Source organism: Drosophila grimshawi, unplaced genomic scaffold (assembly GCF_018153295.1).
Source record: "Drosophila grimshawi isolate 15287-2541.00 unplaced genomic scaffold, ASM1815329v1 contig_1377, whole genome shotgun sequence".
In the NCBI taxonomy this organism is placed as follows: Eukaryota; Metazoa; Arthropoda; class Insecta; order Diptera; family Drosophilidae; genus Drosophila; species Drosophila grimshawi.
This window is the reverse complement of record NW_025062900.1, coordinates 22944760-22968547: the sequence shown is the minus strand read 5'-3', so window position 1 is coordinate 22968547 and position 23788 is coordinate 22944760. Positions and strand designations below refer to the sequence as shown.

Here is a 23788-nt window from a genome sequence, read left to right as displayed (position 1 = left end):
GCCGGCCCCCAATCGCGCATTGTATTGAAGACGCAGTCGGCGCCGTTTTATCTGAAACAAAAAACAGAAACAACGAGCCGAAACCTTTAAGCCTGTTTAGATGGATGGATCGGCGTGAGGCATCGAGGCGGACGCGGCGCGTCGTCTGTTCAAACGGGTTTCGTTGCGCTCGATCGGGGGATCTGTCTGGAATCGCTGGCCTTTTGATGTTGCGCCCTCGGCGAACGCAGCTATCGAGCAGCTCTAAACGTTTCCAGGAAGCCAACTGGATCGGCCAGGAGGCTGCGGCGGACGCTGCTGTTAACCAAATAAATCAACATTTGATAATGTGAAAACAAAGCAGCAAAAAATCAATGAGAAACCGTTTGAAGTGCTCACGTGAAAATCTATACAATCAAAAAAAATATATATAATTGATTGAATCATGCAAAAGTGAACTCAAAAAATGTTTGTAAAAAACAAAATGTAGCTGCCAAGAAAAATAAAGCGCGCAAATCAAACGAAAAGTATTAAGCAGTCCAAATAAGTTCAGGAATAGCAAAACAACAAAAAATTACAAGAAAACGAAACGAAATTGGAATTGGAAAATAAAGCTAAATAGATACATACTTAGGCATATATCACGACTATCAAAGTTACATAATCTCAATATAAGGCTATAAGTAAAGAAACAAAAAAAAAGTATAATTCGAATAGAATTTAATAATACATTTTTTTATACATCACGCAGTCTTATTAATTTCAAAAATAATAATAAAAAAAAACCATTTCTTGCATACAAATAAATTGATTAAAATTTATATTAATCATACAATAATAATTAAAATAAATAAAATATTTTATCAATTAGAACCTAGCATTTAATAATTTATTAACTACAAAGTACTTACAACAACAAAAACAAAACCGAAATAATCGCATTCAATACGCATTCAAAAACACGCCAAAAAGTAGACTTTAGACCGGAACCAAACAATATCCAACAATAACCACAAAACAACAAAGCGACACATTTAGTAAATCTGATAACTGATAATTGCCAACTGCTGACAAGAACAATATGCAAACGATAATTATAAAGCTTGTGCTGCTGCTGCAGTTAATCAGCCGGCTGGGACGCTGCCAGGAGCAGCAACTGTTGCTGCCGAGCATCGACAGCAATGCAAACGTGCAGCAGCAACAGCATCAACATCAACAGCCGCACAGCAGCAACATTAACCATCAGCAGCACAGCAGCAACAATCTCAGCCTGAACAGTACGCTGCTCAACACGCTGCTCAGCAGCACTGGCCAATTGGGAGGTGTTGGTGTTGCAGGCGGTGCAGGTGCCTTGCCACTGCCCGGCGGTGGTGCTGCCGTCAATCAGCTGGGAGGTATCGCAGGCCTAGGCAGCAGCACAGCAGCAAGCGCTCCGGCAGCAAATGGAATTGGCATGGGCCACGGAATGGGCATGGGAATGGGCCATGGCATCGGACACCATGGCCCTGGACAGGGAGGGCATCCACATGGGCATGCGCTGGCTGGACTGGCCAATCTCGGCATTATTGTGGGCAGCAAGGGCATGCCAGGCATGTCCGGAATGTTGGGCATGCAAGGCGGCATGGGCGGCTATGGAGGAGGAACTATGCTTAATGCTGGCGCCGCAGGAGGAGTTATTGGAGCAGGCGCTGCGGCTGCTGGCGGTGGAGGCGGAGGAGGAGGCATGGATATGCAGAGTCCATAGTGAGTAATTTAACAGTTATTATTACAGCACTACACACACACACACACACGCTTAATTGGAGGGCGCATGCACAAGTGAAATCTTATCATCAATTGATGAAGACGCTCAACTTGAGGCAGCTCGTCAAATTCTTTTGTCCTATTAACAACAACATGCCGGGGGCATCCCATGCGTTTTTTTATGGCATTCTCTGGCCTGGGGCCAATTGCCATTGACATGTTGTGGTGCAATCGTCTCCCGACCAGACAATCTACAGATTGAACCATTCACAAATCAACTTTTACTCTTTACCCTCCTGCAATTATAACGAGCTGCTCATACATATGTTCCCTGGCATTAAGAACATGGCTTGAGTTCTGGCTTAACCCATCACAGAACTGGCAATCACATTTTGACCCTTGCCTGTTATAAAATAAATATTTAATATGTTCCATGATTTAAGTTAACGATTTGGACTCACAAAGTTATCTTAAGAAATATTAAAAACAACTTATTCGACATTATTTTTTATTTTAAATGAAAATAAATGGAAAATTTATGTTGTGACAGTTAAATACTTAACCAAAAACTTCAAATTACAGATGTATTAAGCCATATAATAATAATAATTAATCGAATTATTCCGAAAAAATGTAGCTTGGCAGATCTGTTAGGTACAAATAGAATTTCATAATTGGGCTTTCTAAACAAATTAGACCAAATTTGTTTCTCTCTGTTGCCTTTATTTAAGCAAATTGTAGTGAAAACTGCGTATTATTGAGGTTTCTTAGAAAAAGATAAATAAAAACTCGCCTTCATTAAAACTCTCCAATTTTCGTTTGTGTTTTTCCATTGAATTTGCTCTTTGATGTATGCCAAACAACTTTTCAGTTTAATTACTTTGGATTGGTCGCATTTATTTGTTTACACTTGATTTCCAAGTTTATATAAGAATCGGTCAGTAGCTAATGCTTATTGATCCCGCCAAGTTAAATAAATAACAGCGCAAAATGTGCAACAGTCTGAAGACCACCCGAAGCTGTTGCCACACAATCTGCTAAGAAATCCCAAGAGGCAGAAGTTGAGGTGATGGACGAAAGGCGACCCTTCGGAATGCTGGTTGTTGCTGTCTGTGTTAAGCCCGGAGGCGCGCTTAAGCAATAAAGTAAAATTATTTATACTTACTTTGCTTTTTGCGCCTGTCAGCCAAAAACATTTTCATTTTTATTGCAAGGATTGAGAATTGAGGGTGGAGGCGTAATTATTGAAGCTACTGGCTAGTCTCAATCCAGGCGGCGGCCAGTTGTCAAAATGTGCGAGCCGTCGTTTTTTATGATTATTAGCAGCGACGGACTGCAACGTAAATTTTACTTACACTTCACATTAATTTGCCCACTGACAACAGGCAGTAGCAGTCACAATGGGCTTGCCGAGGCCCGGCAGGCAATGTAGTGGTAAAGGGGAAAGGACCTGGCAGTGGCAACGGTTATTATTTGCCATTACAAAGCCACCCACAAAAAAACAACTGCAACTCCAACCGTGTGCCATCTCCAACTAGGGTTACTGCTGGACTTCCTCCAGTCCTTTTCAGCACTCTCCGTGCGGGAACTGGGAATTTTTTTATTGCCCAATAGCCAAATGGGCGCCACACTTGCAGCTGCAGCCTGATTCCCTGTTAATTTTGTACCTATTTTATTTATATATATATACATGTATATATATATATATATATTTCTTCTTTTTTTGCTTTTGTGCTTGTCTCAATGGGGTAGAAAGTGTTTCACTTGCTGAAACGTTGACCCAACCGTAGACCAGACAAATCGATAGACAGCAATAAGCTCAAGCTACAGCTATAGCCATAGCCATAGCCCATTAGGCAACATTTGACCACTGTTCACTGTTCACTGTTCACTGTTCACTGTTAGACCCGCTTGATTACAATTAATCGGCTTATTTACCGGAGCCATTTTCCCATTTGCCAATTTGCCAATTTGCCATTTGGCTGATGAGCTACTCTGCTGCCACTCGGCTCCCTCATTGAGTTCAACGTCAAATGCGGTGCAACGTGCTATTTTATTGATTTGAAATGTCAGCACAAATCGAGTGCAATATTAGCAAATTATGCTTTTTGCTTATAGCGATCATTAAAATACTAAAGGGCATCATATGATGAAGTAGTTAAAACTTCAGCACATCTTTTGAAATTCATTGAGATTATTGAAGAACTAAGATAATTGCAATATTCTATTAACAAAAACAAACACCACACTTTCAATTCTCAATGGACACGCAAGAAATTTTAAAACTACAGTTTGGATTTTTTTTTTATAATAAGCTAAGATTTAAAAAATTGAAACCACTTATTCATTCTGTATTCAGATTTGAGACCATGAGCCAGAGTAAATCAATTTTCACTTTGCATGCACTTTATGGAGACCAAGTGCCAAGTTACTCCGTTAATCTTCTGTCCTGCCCAGTTGGATATAAAGTACTTGAACACCTGCCTAAACAGTTCGTTTGCAAGTGCAACTTCACCCGGTCTCAGTGTGGTTGGCCTAATATGCAAATATGCGAGTCGAAGGAAATGTAGCACACAGTGTGGCAGGCAGCAGGCATCAGGCATCAGGCAGCAGGCAACAGGGGGCGGGGATTGGGTTTGGATTTGGGATGGGTGCCTGTTTACACGAATCAATATGCAGAAAAGCTGATTAGGGGATGTAATGAAAATTTAATAATTGCCATTCAGGCACTCGATGGACAAGGAAGCGTAGTATTTGCCCGCTGCCCACAACCAGAATGATTCCCCCGGCAGTCGCAATTAATCTTCAGCGCAGGGTTGCGCCTGGTAATATTAGAAGATGAACAAGAAGAAGCAGCTACCAGCAACTCAGCAGCCAAGTCAAATAAAACCAAAAACCAAAAAAATAACTGCAAATTTGACTAAAGAGTAGGGGACGCGGGTTGGGGTCAGAATTGGGCAGGGTTGGTTTCAATTTCACCATTTGAAAGGCAAAGCAAAAGGCAAATAATGTAATAATGTTTGACAGTCTCGTTTCCGTCTCGACCCCCTCCCCCCCCTTACCCACCCCCCTTTCCACATTCCGTCTAGCGTCTCTCGCCCTATGACGTCTGTTGTTTTGTTAACAGACATTTATGACATTATACGGCGCAAAATGATGTTGTTACAGGGTGTAACAAAAGCCAACGCCACCCCAGGCAGACTCAACCCCCTTTTCAGTCAATCCTTTGGCCCGCTGTGATTTCATTTGCCTTACAAGCGGCAAAAATCTGCTTAATTGTGCGTAAGCCTTGTAGTCCCCGACCACGACCCTTGCTTTCCTCCCTCCTCCCAGTTAAATATTTGTCAAAGAGTAATTAAAACTTACTTACTTACCGTTGCCTGGGTTGCCTTTGCTGTTTGCTGGCTTTGCGAGAACAAAAGAACAACTTAATGTTAACTATGCGAGTTCTTTGAGTTTCACAAAAGTTCAACTCTCTGTCTCTGTCTCTGTCTCTGTTCCTGTCGCCTTTTGTATCTGAGTGGTTATAGTGCTCGTATCTCTATAGTGTCTGGCGTCCTAGCGGAAACATAAAAATGTTAATTTTTCCACCCAGAAGAAAAGCCAGTGAATTGCTTTTGTTGCACAGAGGCCGCAAATTATGAGACTGGTTACCAAGAAACATGCCAGATGATTCTGCTAGACGCCAGGGTTGGGCTCTCGAAATTGACGATAACGATTATGTGTAAAGTTTCGGTATTGTTTATATTTTTCTTTTTATTTTGGGTTTTTTTCTTTCGGTTGGCACAAAATTAAAAATATCCCTGCAAAAGAAATGCGGGAAATCTTTTGCGGCTGCGGCTGCTGCTGCAGTCATCGCCATGTGGCACCACCAAAAAAAAAGAATTTATTTGTCTCAATATGCCAGTGACGACAATGAAAGCAACTCTGGGGAGGAAGATTGGTGTCCCCTCTTTCGGTAGTATAGTACCCTTGCAAAATGAAATGGCAGGCATAAAGTTTTTCCTTTCCTCTATTATTGTGGTCTTTTATTTAATTTGCTTGACTTTTTTCTGTTTTTGTTGGTGCTTGAAAAGTTGAGGGCATTGCGACATGGTCAAGCATTTGGTGACGCAGTATTAAAGCCTTAATGCAAAACAGAATCCTAATAAAATGGATTGGGAATTGTTGCAGTGCTTAGAATACAGATACAATTTGCAAGTCATATTTTTTCTCTTGCTTTTTGCAGAAAACATTCACGGTCATTTATTATTCAGAGATCTCTGTTTCGCTTTCCTTTACCCACCAATTAATATAGCATTTTCATTTGCTTACGTTGAAAGATGATCATATTTTCTGCGTTTTCCGATGTTCATGAAGTACATTCAATGTGCGGTGTTGTGTCTTTGAGCATTGATAATTTGATTTTCTAGCCATTTTCCCGCCAACAATTTGCCTGCCATTTGCCATTTGAACTTTTTAATTTTGTCGTTTTGATGGCTGCGTTTTATGATGCCGTTGCCTTCATTTGAAACTGCTGAACAGTCTCTTTGTCAGTGGCATGCAGCTGCTGCCATTAGACTTTTCCGCTTGCTCGTGGTTTTTGTCTTAATGATAAAGTCGGGGATTTTCAGTTTTACCAGCTTGGCTTAAATTCTATACAGCAGCATCCTTTGTTGTGCCTTGGCCAAAGCTAAGCCATAAAAACAAAACAAAAAAAAAATAAAAATAAAACAGTGAATAGAAAAAATCAGCTGGAAACCCCAAAGAAATCGCCTCATAAATTGGCTATGATGAGTCTAATAAAACTGAAACTCAAACTGAAACCGAAATTGAAGCTGTGCCACAATCGCTGCGAGGGTTGCAGTCTGCAGTTTCTTAACAACAATAGAAATGGAAAATTTTTTGTTGTTCCCATGACACAAAATGCATCTTCGTGTAATTAATGTGCGTCGAAAGCAAGAAATACCCAAAAATGACTTAAACAAATCAAAAGAATTGAGCTGCGGTTGGGATTCAGATTCAAGCGTTGCATGCAAGCGAAATGAAAATCAAACAACATGCTGCAAGATCTTCCAAGGTGTCAAAATTAAAACAAACTCCAATCGGCTATGGCAGCCGTGTGTAGGAGTCGATGAATTTAGATGTGGTTGCTCTTGTAGCTACAACTGTTGCTGCTGTTGCTGCTGTTGCTGCTTTCATTTCTGTTGCTTTGTATATATGCCTTTGATCTTGGGCAATGTCTTTGCCTGGCCAAAGTTGCGTCTCTTTGGCAGCGCATTGAGGAAGTTGCATCAAAGACAAACATTGCCACACACACACACACACAGACGCACACACATTCAACCACACACACACATGTGGCACACAACAGTGGGACCTTGAAGTTCTAGCGGACCTTGAGGCGCTCTCCAAGCACACACATCAAAGAGATCAAAGCGGGTGTGTGCAGTAGGGGGAAGTTTAGTGAGCCGCCGCATTTGCCACACGCAGTTAACAGTTAAATTGCAGTCACATCCTGTTAAACGGTTTAACCTACAAAAAAATAAATAATAAAAAGAATTTAAGAGAAAAGCGAGAAAAGCAAGAAAAGCGCAAGCCTCGGCTCTTGGCCAGGTTCTGAGCAACAACTGTTGCTTTGTCGGCTGGCAAACAGCACTCGGGGCAGGCTCCAGCACCTGGCTAAGCTTTGATGTTGCGCCTCTTGCGGTTTCTGTTTGCTGTTGACATAATTGGAGTTTTGGCTGCTTCGTTGTTGTCTGGTTGTTTTGTCGTTTTGTTGTCACGGCTCGGCACTCACTTAGCGGTACTTTAAGAGGCGCGCACATAATTTGCGCAAATTGGCGACAAGAGTCAAGACGCTTCGCAGCTATTCGACAGATCTTTAAAGCCTAATTGACGCCTAGAACGTTAGACACTCCCCTCAAGTTCCTCTTTCATCTGCTCCGCTTTTGCAACTTTCTCGCCCTTCAGCTGTCAGCTGCAGTTGCGCCTCCATTTGAGTGTAGGTGTTAATATGCATTCGCGGTCTTTGAGGCGTGGCTGCGACTTGTCTGCAGATCGATATAAATTGGCAATTTGACCCTGAAAAGGCATCCGACGACAATGGAAATGATGACAACAACTGGCGGCGGCGACACAAAGCAAAGCCACTCACAATCAGACAACAGCACAACAATTATGGAAATGAGTAAAAAAGAGTGTAGAGCAGAGAAGAACAGATGCCGACGTAATGCCGAAAATAAAATACAACATGTTTGGTATTTTAATTCAATTCGGATTCTTGTCGGAGAAACATGAAATGGATAACAGCAATTGATTAAAAGCCAGTGCTGTAAAAATGAAGAGCACAGACTACCCTCTCAGAACTTCAAGAATTCTGCTTCGTCGACAAGCAGTCGCTGCAAGGAGCAGACAGAAAGCAAAAAAGAATCGATGGCATTACAAAGAGGCTCAAATTACAACGAATGTGCCATTCAAGCAACTTTTTAGGGAGCAGCAAATCATCTACATCGATCTTTCTCAAACTTACTCAACCCGTTTAGAATTGTAAGCGCTATCAATATGAAACTCTGAATCAAGTTAAACTTTAAATGAACTTTGCTATTGATAAAATGCTAGGCAAATTTTGCATTTCAAGTTTTCATTTCTAAGATTAAATATTTAATTTACGTACATAGATGCGTTTTAATTAATTTATTTTTATACATTATTGCTCTACATGAATGACTTTCACAATCTCACGCCCACTTTAATGCTCTCGCATCCAGCACAAGTGCCACATTCTCATCATCTTCAACACGAATACGCACTTCACATCAATACCCCCTCAATCTCCCCTCCCCTCCTCCACCAGCCGATTCTTTCTTCTGCCTGATTAGCTGAAAGACTTTCACGAGCGAAATTCAAGAGCAATACTTTGCTTAGATCGACGCCACATGATGAAGAACCAGACCAAAAACCGCGAGACAAGTGATGGACCTTGAGGCTGCAACACAAGCATGCAAATGCCACAGCGATACCATTATCCCCCTTTACCCTGTTCAACCCCATTCTCTACACTGCCCCAAGATGCTGATTGACAAATGCAGTGAAGCGTGTCAGAAGACGCACGCAGTTGTTGATGGATGGATGCGAACATGGATGGGTTGCCTTTGCCAGTGTTGTTGCTGCTGCTGCTGCTGATTTTCCCGACTCACTCAAAGCGAATCACGCCCCAAATTAACTGAAATTAACACGCGTTTAATGTCAAGCGAGCGGCTCACCTGCCACCCGCATGGCCCCGATTGCATCTACAATGCACCGACTCCCAACACGCGTTCCCATTCCCATTCCCATTCCTATTTCCATTTGCCCATGGGGAACTGAGGATCGCATTGGGTCGTGTGTTTACTTAATGACGTTTATGTGTCTTGTGTGTCATTTGTCGGCGTATATCTAAGCTGTCATAAAACGATTTGATTAAAGCGAAAATGCCGCCAACGACTCCCAAGCCAAACCAAACTAGCTGACACTGCAACGGGCTCCAGCTCCGGCCTGGACGAGCTCTTTTCCAATTAAAATGCAGTCAGAGTCACAATCGGTGCTCGTCGTCCTGTCCCACAAAATGCTGTGCCAAACATTTATTTTCGGAAATCGAAAAAAATGACGGGGAATGAAGGGAGCCCATAACAGCAGCAACACCGTGCCCAGAAAGTGAGAGTGAATGCTAACAGATAACACAACGAATTAAAATACACTGACAGATATTCAAAATAAATACATTTAATTCATTAGACGATTACCCAATACTTATGTTTTCAGTATACGAATTAAGGATGTTCTGGATAAACAAATTTATCTCTCATACCAAAGTCGAAATTGGGCTATTTATAGAATTTGAACAAAATTCCAGACATTTTATTTTAGAAAATACATTCATATTGTGTACTAAAAATTTGCACTTTCAATTGTCTTTTTTTCTGAATGATGCAAGATGCTTAACCAAGCTTATAAGGCCAATAGCAAGTGTATAACCTTACTGAGAAAACAAGGAGGAAAAAAAGGAAAAGTGCGAAACGACGGCGGCACAAATTCTTTGTAATTAGTATTAAAATGTTTTCCGCTACATTTTCACTTGATTTTCTGCTGCCAGTCGGCAAGACCCATCCCATCCTATCCCGTCCCCGTCCCATCTCCTCGCTGTTCTCCGGCCGAGTCCCAGGCAGAGTGCTAGTGCCCATCACAGTTTCGAATTGCAGGCCTCAGTCAGTTAGTCAGTTAGTCAATTTGTCTATGTGGCCCCGAGGGCTCACTCTGCCCGTTCGCTCTGGTTCCTGCTCCTGCTCCGCCTCCGCCTCTGTCTCCGTCTCCGTCTCCGTCGTTGTTTCTGTCTCTGTCTCTTTCTCTTTCACTCTTTCTCTGCCCCCTATATGTATCTCTGACCTGGGCCTGTAGCTGCTGCTTCGCGCATGATTGAAGGCAACATGTGTTTCGGAAATTATGCAAAATTGCCTGCTGACTGTTTGTTGCTCGCCCAGTCGATGCGCAGTCGAGGCATGAATATGTGACTGCATTCAGTTGCCCCATGTCGCTGTGGCATCCTCAGATCTATAGCTGTTGCTCTTGCTGTTGCTGTTGATGTTACTATGTAGCTTTGCTTAGGCAGCGTTTTGCATATTTCGCTGCTCATTATCATTTGTTTAGTGGCCGGCGCAGTTCATTTCATAAACAATTAATAATGCTTAAGCGCATCTTGGCGTTGACAGGCGCAGCAAATATGCCGAGCCACCTACCCAGAGTCAGCAACTGTGTGGCCACAGACTGTGGCAGATCCGTCAGACCATACCCCAAGCCCCGCCAACAGACCTCTACCTCGCCAACTGCCTCTAGGCGTGCCACAACCAAATTGGATTGCATTTTTCGGTTGTTTGGCCATTTGTTTGGCTTAAATTTGTTGGAGTGTCGAAATGCGGCATACAACAAACGGAAGTTGCTAACGGATTGGGATGCCAGCAACACATTTCATTCCCTAGCCGAACCTGTGCAGCTGTGTCGAACACTCAATGCTAAGTTATGATCATTTAATATTTTCTTAAGCGGATAGCGGAAGCATTTAACACAACTAGCTAATTACCGTGACATTCTGCAAGTAAATACGAATATCTTCAACACAAACAAACAAAATATTTAACATTACTACACTATACACATCAAAATTCAATTACTAAGGCATATTAAGAAGTAATGAAATAGCAAACGATGAATGTAAGAGGTTTTAGACATACAACTGTTTGGAATATAATATTTAGATGAAGTGTTTCATTAAGTTTTATTTTAGATTTGAGCGTAAGCTTCAATTTATTATAAAATCAAAAAAATACCAATGAAATTAGGCCTTCAATATATAGTTATTTTCATAGAGCAATTTAAATTACGCTCACATACGAACGGCTTCTACTTCGACCTACCTAATGAATGGAATGTAAATCCAAACAGACAAAGGACTAGTACAAATATTGCGCAACTATTTATAAATATACTTTTCGAGTATGTGCTACACGAGTAGATACTTCAAAAGATACTCGATGATGTTTACTTTTATGAAACGCCAAACTCATATTTAATATGCGATAAATTTCCAAAAATATATTCAACATGAAGTTACCAAAAGTTAATCCAAATGGCAGTGAAGTTTTAGTTGTTTACAAAGCTGTTAAATTTAATGATATGATATAGAAATGTTATTCTGAAGTTGAGTCTTTAACTAATTAGCTAATAATTTGATATGTAAACTTAACAAAGCAAAAGTGAAAAGTGTGTGTGCAACAATCTCTGCAGCTGCCACATGAGCAACATGAAATTGTTTTATCACCTCACAGCAGCAGCAACATCAACTTGGCTGATTGAATGCGCGCTTGGCAGCATTTGATTTGTTTAAAAAAATAAAGCACTCAAACTCATACATACACACTCACACATACACACACACACACACACACACTCATCATCTGCTATGTGTGTCTATGTGAATGTGGCGCCAAGTTGGCCCCAATTTGTAGGTGGAGGAGGGGTCAGGCATTTGCCTAATTAGCACTCAATGAGCAACTGAAGAGCTGTCGAGGAATTTTGCGCTCGTCCGCTCAGCTTGCAACAGCTGCCACAAGTACTCGTACTCATACTCAAATACGAGTGTACTCATACTACTATCTTCGAGTACTCGATGCCAGCTGACAAGGCCGCTGCCGCTGCCGCTGCCACAGTTCGCTCCGCCTTTATGGCCTATTCACCAGCTTTGCGAGGGTTGCTTTTAAGAAATCTTATGTGTGCTACGTGACCGTCCATTAATACATCATTGCCTGGCCCCGGCTGTGACTCCAAATGAGCTGCTGATGTATTGGGAATGGAGTGATGGAGTCCCTGCCCCGTCGCCACCTTTTTTGCCAGTGCGATATACCGCTTAGCTTTTGGGTTTGCCTTTATTTTATTTTTGGGTACGATTCGCATTTTCGTCATGGTCATAAAAACGCATTTTATGCGAAACGCATTTTGGCCTTCTTATCGCTGGCCCATACAACGTAGTCGTACTTTTTATGAACGCAAATAAAAGTGCGCTTAAAATACTTACATACATACCTCCCCCCAACCTTCTCTCCTAGTCCTAGCCATAGCCATAGCCATAGTCCTCTCCCAAAGCAGCCACGACTATGGCCAAGCAGCAGCAGCAGCAACACACATAAACCCAGCAGCAAAAGTTTTAATGTTGATTGCGTTTTGCGTTAACGTTAATGTTGATGCTGATGTTTAATTTTAATGCGTCTCTCAGCGCCTCTATGTGGCACTCTCCCTTTCTCTTTTTCTCTTTTTCTGGTTTTCCTGCAGGATCTGACCAGCTGAGCAACCTCGGCCAAAGGAAATTAATCATTAATCGCCGCGACGCATGTTTAAAAGAAAATGCGTAGAGAAAATGAATTTAAATGTATATGTGCTGTCAATTTTGATGACTTCCTACGGAGTTGTGGGTGTGGGCCGAGCAAATTCCAAATTCCAAATTCCAGCAGTTAAATTTAATTGCTTATGCTTGTAAAAGCGCAGGCTAACAGCACGAAAAAAATGTTATGACATTTCTATAAATAAGCGCGGAAAAGCGAGCGCCAGAAATGTCAAGTGGCCAAAGAAGGTCTCATAAATAACCGAAATGCTTCAGCCATATTAAATCACAACAAAATTAGATGTATGATGATGGTGCGGGTAGAGAGCATTTCTTGGGGGAGCAGCAACAGCAACAACGGCGGCAATAATAGGCACTGCTTATTAGAGATCTGACATAAACTTCCTCATTCAGAAATTACCTGATAAATATTTCGTTGAAGAGGCTGCTGCAGCAGGCAACAAGAACGCGCAACATTAGCTACGGCCATGAGGCTTGTGGGCGGGAGGGAGTGCCTGAGGCGTGGCCGAGCAACAAATAGTTGTAAAATGCACAGACGAGCCACAGAATTATAGGAAAGAATATAATAGCAAACAAAATGTGGTAGCTGGAAAAGAAATGCAGACAAATTGCCGGAATGCTGCTGAAGCAGAAACAAATACGAGTACGCCAACAACACCAGCAGCACCAGCAGCACCAGCACTAACAACAACAAGGGCAGCAACCGCAGAAGTAGCAACAACAATAGCTAATATTAGCTGAAAAATAGTTTGGCAATGCAACAGCAGCAAAAGCAGCACCACCAGCAGCAGTGCGCATTGAAGGCTAATAAATGTTGCTGCTGTGCGGCACCGAAACAAAGCGGAAGCGTTGAAGCAACCAAAGGGCAAACCCATTGGCGAGTGAAATGTGAGCTGCAATACACAATGAAACTAATTACTACCACTTTAAAGAAATTTTGATGCTCTCAAATTGCAAGCAACTTGTAACGTTGCTACGGAGCTTTTGTGAATGGTATATGCTAAAGAAATTGAACTTGAATACCTTTAACTTTGCGAAAAGTTGCAATAAAGGAATAACTAGGCTATTGCAATAAGCAAATCGAGCAATTTGAGTGGCTACAAGTCTTGAAAAGCCATTATAAATACAACACAATGTTGTATTAACAGTGATGTAGCATCAACAACTCATGTTGCTGGCGGGCAGTAGCCATATCAATGAATTGAAAGCAAGGCAAAAAAGTTTAAACAGCACTAAACTAAGCACAAAGTGAGGAACAACCAGTTACCAATGACAACGTGCAATGTTATTGCTAATGCTGTTGCTCTTGCTGCTGCTGGCAATTTCAAATCAATTTTTATGAATCTCACCGGCAGCACACAATTAAAATGAAGCTGTCAAATGCATGAAAGTCCAATAAAAAGCATAACAACCCAGCGAATTTATGCTGCATAAACAAAGCGTTAGTTTGCTGATGACACAAGCAGCGGGTGACCAGTAACAACAGTAACTACAGCAGCAACAGCAGCAGCAGCAGCAACAACAGCAACAGCTGCAACACGGTAATGACGTTAAATATTGAGGCTAGCTGCCAGCTACTCAGCAGTGCTCGCATTAAATTTACTCACCAGATGCGGCGCTGTTAGCAGCAATTGCAGCACAGCAGCAGCAATATCATCAGCAGCAACATCAGCGATTTGAGGGCAGGAAGGAAGCGCCCAAGATGCGTTGGCAAGGTGTGAAGTGTACAAATACCGTATGAGGGTTGCTGGGCGAAATATGTCGTAAAGATTTTTATTGCATTTTTATGGCGCACACGCTGCAGCAGCAGTAGCAACAGCAACAACAACATGGGCAACAATATTAGCATCAGCAGCAACACGGCATTTTTTTGTTGTGCCAGCTTAAAACTTTAACGTTGCTTGCATTTTGGCTTTGTCTGCCGCAAGCAGCGTTTTGAGTAAATAAACGACGAGATTGCAACCGCAGCAGCAACAGCAACAGCAACCGAGAAACCGTAAAATGCTTAAAAATGAAAATATCTACACAAAAACAAAAACAATATTGAGCATTAGAAAAGTGTGGAAGTGCTGAAACGACCCTCGCTTGCCAGCCCAACCGTCTGCTTGGGTGGGCATAAATTGATTGCTGTTGCTACTGCGCAGTCGATGTTGCTGCCGTTGCCGTTGCCGCTGCCGATGTCGTTGTCGTTGCCGGATTTTAATCATTTGCCGCAGCTTTTATTAAAAATTTGGAAGAAAAAAAAAGGAGCGACGTCATTTTATTGTCTACTTACTGTTCAACCAAATCCCATGCACAAATTTTATGAGCCAGCCCATAAAAATGCCTTAACGTAGCCACCCCCCACCCCTACTCCCCTTTTGCAAAACCCCGAGGGGCACATTTGTTGTTGTTGTTTGGGGTGGAGAGCAGCAGTTTGGGCAGCAGCAGCAGCAGCAGCAGTAGCAGCTGACAATATTTACGGTTACAACTGTTTGTCGTCGTTGCTTGATGCCAAAATTGATGACCATAATCTTGAACGCAGCTACTCTGAACGCTGGCAAGGATGCGCTTTTTATGATGAAGCGTCATTGCAGCAACGGAAGCAACAACACCCAAACAACCACCGACTGTTGTTGTTGCCCCTCACTCCGCTGCAACATTATTCATGGGTTGTGGCTTGTTGGGGGTTTGCGGGAGGTAAAACGACTATGAGCGGCAGCATATTTTATGTTTTAACGCTGTCGAAATCGGGCAACAGCAACAGCAACAACAACAGCAGCATCTCATACATCAGCATTTAGCAAAAGCAACCGCCCTTATAAACGTGGGGTTGCTGTAGCCAGCAGAGCTGGGATTCAAAATGAGGGAGAGGGAGAGGGGGAGGGGAGTAACAAAGTCGGGCGTTTGTCTTGCGGTTTTCGCACATGCAATTTTTGGCCTGTCAGCGACTTTTGTTGTTATTGTTATTGTTGCCGTTGCTGACGCGACTGCCGCTCCTGCTGTTGCTCTTGTTGGCGGCCTGCAATTTAACAGCTTAAGCGCATATTTACAGCGCATTTTGAAGTGTTTTGCTGTGTCGCGAAACTAGCCCATAAAATAATGCTGTTCGCACCCAAGAAGGGGACACAGGAATACCCGGGTACCGTTTTCGGTAACAAAGGTAGCCAAAGGGAGCCAGAGCGACAGGGCATCTGAAATCCGCTCTTAAGCTGCTTGGGGGATTTGCAATAACAGATGGCCAAACAGAGTTGATATATTGGCAAATGCTTTCACAATGAGGAAACAGCATTCTCGTTGGCAATTAGCGAAACGGGGCCACGAAATGACTAAAATTAAGACTCCTTAAGAATATTGAATCGAAATACCGGATGCATTTTTGAAATATATATAACCAACAGGTTTCTCAATTATACTTTGGCTTAAGAGAAACTTTATTAAGAAGCTCTTTGTTGAATTTAGCAAAGTAAGCAAGCTTGTTCTCCGACCTTTTTTTCGCACGATAATGATCTGATTTATAACGAGCTTTAAAATGCTTCTTAAGTTAATCAAGTCAATTGTAATTATAACTTAAAACTCTTGGAAATTTCATTTCATTTCATTTAAATCCAATTTTTTGAAATTCTTCTTACTGGGAAAATGAAACTGTATGTAACTAAAACTAATCTCATTGGACCTTCCATTACTGGTCACATTCATTATTGCCAACAAATGTATAAAATTAACAAAACCAATGAGACAAAAATTCTGAAATTGCCCAAGTACTTTGGCCCGTTTTATATTCATAAGCAATTAAGAATGATATAGTTTTAAGAACATTATGTTTAATGATTATTTCCACTCTATAAAAGCCAAACGACTGTCCTTACTAATTAATAACTATAAAATTTGAAATTGGAAAAGCTGTGACAGAAATTGCTCAACCATCGGACACAGGCTCATTAGCCTCCATTCCAATTAATGGATTCTGCATTGGAAAATAGACTGCCATCAATTAAAGCAACCCAAGCGAATCTGCAGACCATATTTCGTAGATGTCCCAACTCTCTCAATTCAGACTCACTCAACTCGACTTACATACACATATGTGTACATTTGTCTATGTATGTGTCAGGTCTTGGGGTCTGTCTGCCAATTTCCCAGTCAGTCAAACACAAAGGCATTGCGCCTTGAAGCCAATTGCCGCAGTCGTCTCATTTGCCGTTTGTCCATTATAAAACAATGCGATTAAGATTCAATTTTCCATTTGCAATTTGCCATTTTCAATATTGGCATTGATTGCATGCGTTTTAATTGAAGTTTTGCGTTTAAATTATGTGACAGCCAATGGCCAATGAAAAAATATAAACAAACAATCGCCACGAGAAACGATCTGCAATGCAAACTCAACCACATGCCACCACCACCAGCACCACCACCACCACCACAAATCGGTAGCTCGTCCAGCGTTTTATAAATAAAGTGCAACGCGCTGAGGCGGATGGTGCAAGTGGGAAGGAGGACTGATGGGGCGGCTGATATCAGCTGCATTTATGTTTTGGCAATAAAATGCAAATGGTAAAAAGTCCATAAAAATAAGAAAGAAAGAGAGCCAGCTTCTCGGTTCACAGCCAGTTCATATGCTTATGCTACTTAAAAAAGATTTTATGTGCCTGCGTCGATTTCAATTTCGAACTACTTTCAAATCGCTTTCTGATGTTGCTGCTGCTTATGTTGCCGTTGCCGTTGCTGTTGCTGCTACTGATGCTGCTGCTGCTGCTGCTGCACATTTGCTATGCTCTTTGGCTGCTGTTGTTGCTACTATTGCGACTTAAACTGTAAGTCCATAAAATGCTTCTGCCACAGCACAAAGGGATTTTTCTCTCCACATATACATTTGTGTGTTGAATATTTTACGTTTCTGAAAATTTGATGAATCTGTACAAATGCGTAGCACTGAAGCCAACGGCAACTATAGCTAAATGAAGTAAATTAAAGCTCTGCTGCTTAACTTTAAGATACCCTGTGATAAATACACTTTCGCTCTACACATAAACGAAATTGTTGAACAAATATTGAGTATCTTAATATTATACTACAAACGTAAATAGCTGAATAACAAAATTGGTCAACACCAAAAATTTCAGATCTTGAGTTGTCGAAATAGTTCTTCGATTATTCACAAGATGATTCACAATGTTTTTATGTGTACAGGGTATAAGAGCAACAGCTAAGTAGTACAACTTCAATGCCGTTGTCGTCAGTCAGTCAGCACACGAGGAAAATATCCATCAACACTTTTGTTTTATAGTCGCTCGCCGTGTCTATCTCTCTCTCTATCTCTCTCTCTCTCTCTCTTTCTGTCTCTCTCTGTTTCTCTCTCTCTGGCTGCTCTGATGTTTGCTGGCACACATCCGTCGGTCTGTCTGTCTGCCTATCAATTTGTTGTTTGGCCTGCCAAGCAGCAACAACAATAACATCAACAACCAGAACAGCAGCAGCAACTCTTTACAGTTTGTTTAGCTCCGTGGCCGTTTTAATAGCTTTCAACTACTTTGTATCTCAAAGATACAAATTGCTGGCAGCTAAATTTGTGAAATTAAAGTGCACACAAATCCAGAGACTCAGTGCGCTCTGTCTCTGTCTCTGTCTCCGTCTCCGTCTCTGTCTCTGTGTCCTATCTTTGTATGTATCTCTATCTGTTCGGCAGCCACGCCCACCTGCATAGCTAATTGTATTTCATTTCGCATGTAAACGTTTTGTCAAAAGGATTAAATGACACGCCCCCCACCCGCACACACGCACACACTCACACACACTTACAGTCACACAGAGAAATAGTCTGCCTCCAAACTGAAGCTGAGCTCGTAATTCCACATGTTCCATGCTATAAGGCGACACACATTAACCAGCCTGAAGTGGGTAACATGAGCATAACAAGGGGCAGGGGAGTATGGAGTGTTGAGCGGGTAGCTTCTCATGTGTGGGCTTTGACTAATGCGCTTTCCATTGCACTTGCAGCAGCAACAACAACATTGGGTAAGCTTACACAACGACTTACACGAGCTTTAAGCTGTAATTGAAGACTGTCTCTTGTTGTTTTTGTTGTTGTCACTTAGCAATTGTTGTTGTTGCGTCAAATTTTTGTGGGTTTGATACAATAGATAAATATACATAAGTCCACTGATTAAGACAATGGCAATCACATTTGTTTTGGAAAGTTCGAATATCTACTTATAACATTGAAACAAGACGTTTTTTCTATCGAGATTCTATGATGTTATTATATTGGTGGCGTCATAGATATTTATTTGGGGCAAAGCAGTAATAAAATTACGAAAGTTTGTGTAGAATTTACCATCAATAATTTAACATTAAAAGACTTAGATCTAGATTACTATTGAGGTCAAACTATGATTAAAACGGCCTTGCTTTATAAAATCGTTTCACTCTTGACAAAATTGTGGCATTCAAAAATATTGAACCGAATCTAGATGCGATTTCGAATTGGGTTGAGAACTCAAACTCAAATTTTAAGATGTTTAAATAGGTATTCGCTAAAGTATACAATAAATGTGTAGAGCTCAACTGTAGAAGTAATATATTTTAGAATAATATTTATTTCCCTCTCAAAAATTTCTTAAAATATCTAACTTCTATTATTCAACAACATACTCTGATCTAATCTAATATTTGACTTAAGTAAAATAAAATAATCTTGAGTCTCACGTCCACTTCGATAGCTATTAAATGTTTTTTTCACGCCGAACCGAACTTTTGCTTATTGGAAAAGTTTCCATGCAGTTTTCATCTCTCAGCTGAAGCAATTCAATTGGCCAGTACGAATGATAATTTAATCAAATCGAAAACTACGTCAAATATCAAAATAACTCTGCGGGAGATAAATAGATAAAAATTCGCTCAGGCACAAGATCTACACAAAAAAATATACCGCATGGTGCGAAGTCGGACAAGTTGTAAACAATTGAAGCACTTGATTAATTAATTAATTGCGAAAATCTGGCAAATTAATTTCGCATTAGAAACCGCTTGCGCTATTTTTCCCACACGCAAGAAAACAGAAAAATTACACGTACAACAACCAAATTATGAACAGGCAAAAGTTTCAATCAAAATGGGCAGCAGAGGGTATGCTTGGAATGGCAGACAGATGGAGAGGGAGGGCGGATGATGGTTATGGGCCGAGGCTAGAGGTAAACTGAGGCAATGAGCGCTGGCGCGTTGGCGATGTGTGCCCCGAAGCGGCGATGTAGACGGAAATAGCCAAGAAATGCTGAGATCGTTACTCATACGCCAATTTACTGTGCACTTAAGTTTTATGAGAATTTAAGATTTCCTGCAAATCAGTCAGAGAGTGAGAGTGAGACAGCGCGATAACGTTACACGTTGCCCAAAGCTGGACAGGAAGCGTGGCGGCATTGTAAAAAATCAAAATACAAACTTCGTAAATAAAAGAATCACATAAAAAGTAATCAAAGCTCTGTCGAAATTTTCGGTGTTTCTCAGAAATTGCATATTGGGTCAACTGATAAGCGAAAAGTGTACATTTCTGGGCGTGGCTCCCAGGAAATCACTCGTTACATGCAACGGGTTAATGGGTGGGTGCTTGTGTTTTGGCTTATCAGCTGGGAAAATTCGTTTTAATTCTCCTACAATTGCCTAACAGTCTTATGAGAACAGCTATTTAAAAGTGTCGCAAGTTACAAATTTTGTTAAAATATATTTGTCATTTTAAATAATAACGCTGACGTTGTTTGGGCGACAAAAAGCTCACTGCGCTGCAAAAAATATATTTCAATAACGATGGTGGATTGTATACTTGCTAAGCAATGACACAGACCAAGCAAATATTCACTTAACGAAAATCTTTTTACAAATTCTCGCTTATAGCATAGACTTAAACCCTGAGTCGTTAAATGAAAATTGAAAATTTTAATAAAAAAAACTTAAGGCAATTAACGTAAAATACAATTTAATAATGATTAAAATAAATTGAAATTAAAAGTATAGTTAATACATAAAAATAAACATATTTTTCAACAATTTCAAATAACTTTTGATAGATAAATTAAGTGGAATTTAGTACTCTTATATAACTTTTTGTCGCATTTACAGCGAACACTTCATTTCGGAGCACACAGTCATGGCCGTTTTCACATCGCAGGGTCAGGTGGGTGGTCCGTGCCGTTATATGCCCGCCACACGACGGCAGAATCACCAGTGCCGCAAGGAGACCGGTTTGCCGGGTACGCTGAGCGAGGCGCGACGTTTGGCCACCACCCATTGCGAGGATCAGTTTCGCTATGATCGCTGGAACTGTTCAATTGAGACGCGTGGCAAGCGCAACATATTCAAGAAGCTCTACAAGGAGACGGCATTTGTGCATGCCCTCACGGCGGCAGCGATGACGCACTCAATAGCCAGGGCCTGCGCCGAGGGGCGGATGACCAAGTGCAGCTGCGGACCGCGCAAACAGAACCGGGTGGATCAGGACTTTCAGTGGGGTGGCTGCAACGATAATCTGAAGCATGGCAAGCGGGTAACGCGCAGCTTCCTGGATTTGCGCGGCGGCGATGGGGACGAGGTCACCGAAATATTGCGACACGACTCTGAGGTAGATTCACACATCTAAAAACGAATTCCAACAGTTTGCAGATCTAAATCTGATTTATTGTATCTTTCCCTAGGTTGGCATTGAGGCCGTCTCCACGCTGATGAAGGACAAGTGCAAGTGCCACGGAGTCTCTGGCTCCTGTTCAATGAAGACCTGCTGGAAGAAAATGGCTGACTTCAATGCCACGGCCACTCTGCTACGCCAGAAATATAACCAGGCCATTCGCAAGGCCCCCAATCAGCGGACCATGCGCCAAGCACCGGCGAGTCGTATGAAAAAACCAAAACAGCGACGCAAGAAAGTAAGTTTTTCCCCAACTTAAAGCGTTCTCAACTAACTAACAACAGTAATAATCATTTTCAAAAATGTAGATTTTAACTTTAAGTCTGAAAATGTATCAATGTATTTACTTGTTTAAATTGTATACAAAAGTTTAGACTATCTTGAAGATATTCTGATAATCGAAAAAAAGATAAAGAATAGTAACTTTAGCTGTTGCTTTGTTTGTATTATTTTTTTAAGCAACATACTGTTTTCTGCATTAAATATATTACATAATAGTTAACTTGCTTTGACACAAAACTAACATAGCAATATTTCTTTGATTTCAAGCAGCAACAACAATCGCAGTACACAACGTTGTATTATTTGGAGACCTCGCCCACCTACTGCTCGGTCACCAAGGATCGCCAGTGTCTGCATCCCGACAATTGTGCGAATCTATGCTGTGGGCGTGGCTACACCACGCGGGTCTTCAAACAGGTGGAGAAGTGTCGATGCCGATTCAACAATGGACGTTGCTGTCAGCTGATCTGTGACTATTGTCAGCGCTATGAGGACAAATATTTTTGTAAATAAGTAGGCGGGCCACACCAGTTTCCATCACAATCTATCTATCTATCTGTCTGTCTGCTCCCACACTTCCTCTCTATCCCTATCTAAATATATACATAACTATATAACTCGCTCTCACACACAGCATACACACAGAACGCTCTCTTTGTACTTTTTAAATGTAATTTGTAAAGTTTATTGCTTGTATTTTTTCCATTCCTAACTTATAAAACAAAACTTTGATGAAATGATAAGCAAGACGAAAATAATGTGGCAAACGATAGAAACGCTCAGAACGAAGGCTAATAATACTAAAGGCCAATAAAATCACAGAAATACAAACAAACCCACACACACACACACACACGCACATAATCACATGCATACACACATACATACACCTACATCTATATCATAGATAATACCATATACATATATATAATAACAGTTAGCTGCCGTCGCATACAGAAAAAAATCTCAACAAAAAAATGGCAAAAACTTCATTTAGCAAAAAAAAAAAAAAACTCACTCACATACGAACATCTGCAAAAGGCAGACGCTAATAACAACAACATACCGCAACAAAAACAATTTTAATAAGTATTTAAACATAAAACGAACCAAAAAAAAAAAAAAATACAAAACAAAACAAACAAACGTAAAAAAAAACAAACACATGAAAATGAAATGAAATAAAAAGTTTCACTGAAATCGCAAAGTATCTGATTTGGGTCTCCGGGAACTTGAACCTTCGATGAGCTATATTTCATATTCAAATAGCAATTTGACACTTCGATTGACCAAATCACAGTGGTTATCATAGGGAATAAAGCGGAGTTTATGCATTCAAAGACAAAAACATATTTATTTATATCTTGTCAACTTTATTTCACACAATCACGTTGCGAATTGTCTACTCACGATAATACTTGACATACATATATACAAAATATGTATGAATGTACGGCATACCTAGCAACAGCAGCAATTTTATCTTAAGATGCTGAGTTGGAGTCTGCATATAAATTTGAGAGCTACCTTGCTCAGAATACAAAGGCCATGCAAATTAATTCTTAGAAAAAAAGTGAATTAAAGAACTTTTTAATATCTCAGCTTTAAATACAATTAATTTAAGCACAGTAGATTTATTTATTTTTCAATAGGTAAGTCAGCAGTCATATGATATTAACCATAGTCATATTGTTATCATCTAACATAATCGACATTTTCAAGAATGTTTAGTATTCAGCATTAAAAAACCAACCTAAGATTAGTGTACAATGTTTCCGACCAATCATAACAATTCCCTAAATCTAAATGAAATATTTTGAACGTGATCATACCAACAGAATTTGTTAGAATTCAATCAATTTCTGCAGCATATCAAATAATGCAATGGAGGAGCTCAGTAAATCTAAAGTCTCTATTTGGTGTTGATAGACGAATTCTGTGGATTGCGCTTCTTAATTATGGAATAGATTTTTTAGATTGCTTTTTTTTATATATAAAAAATCACATGTCAACCAATTGAAGTCGGACATTTGTGGTATTCTAAAGAAGAACGAGTTGTTGTATAAAAACAGCATTAAATAACCCTTTGAAAAGTTTGCACACATATCCGATTAGCATTGGTTGTCAACCTGTGAAAATGATAATTCACTCTTGTTTTTATTGATCCTGTGTGCGTACATGGTGTACGATATCAGGCGCACATATGTATATACAGCGGA

General features: G+C 40.7%; 1 protein-coding gene across 2 annotated transcripts; it reads left to right on the top strand.

Annotated features, from left to right (window-relative positions):
* The first annotated feature begins 896 nt into the window (after window positions 1–896).
* On the top strand, window positions 897–22436 carry LOC6567088 (protein Wnt-4). 2 transcript variants are annotated; one of them, XM_001993250.3, is made up of 4 exons: window positions 897–1722; window positions 20726–21224; window positions 21298–21525; window positions 21840–22436. In XM_001993250.3, exons 1-4 carry the CDS (start codon window positions 1061–1063, stop codon window positions 22080–22082), a joined length of 1632 nt encoding a protein of 543 aa, XP_001993286.1. In that variant the 5' UTR covers window positions 897–1060; the 3' UTR covers window positions 22083–22436. The 2 variants fall into 2 exon arrangements, with proteins under 2 accessions (XP_001993286.1, XP_032595263.1); XM_032739372.2 differs by having other exon boundaries at window positions 21837–22436.
* Window positions 22437–23788: the final 1352 nt, after the last annotated feature.

Excerpts from the sequence above, each read along its gene's own strand:
- LOC6567088 (XM_032739372.2), top strand. The coding sequence starts at position 1,061 with ATGCAAACGATAATTATAAAGCTTGTGCTGCTGCTGCAGTTAATCAGC. Across the intron at positions 1,723-20,725 it reads ATGGATATGCAGAGTCCATA|CGAACACTTCATTTCGGAGC; the intron begins GTGAGTAATTTA and ends TCGCATTTACAG. Across the intron at positions 21,526-21,836 it reads CAAAACAGCGACGCAAGAAA|CAGCAACAACAATCGCAGTA; the intron begins GTAAGTTTTTCC and ends TTTGATTTCAAG.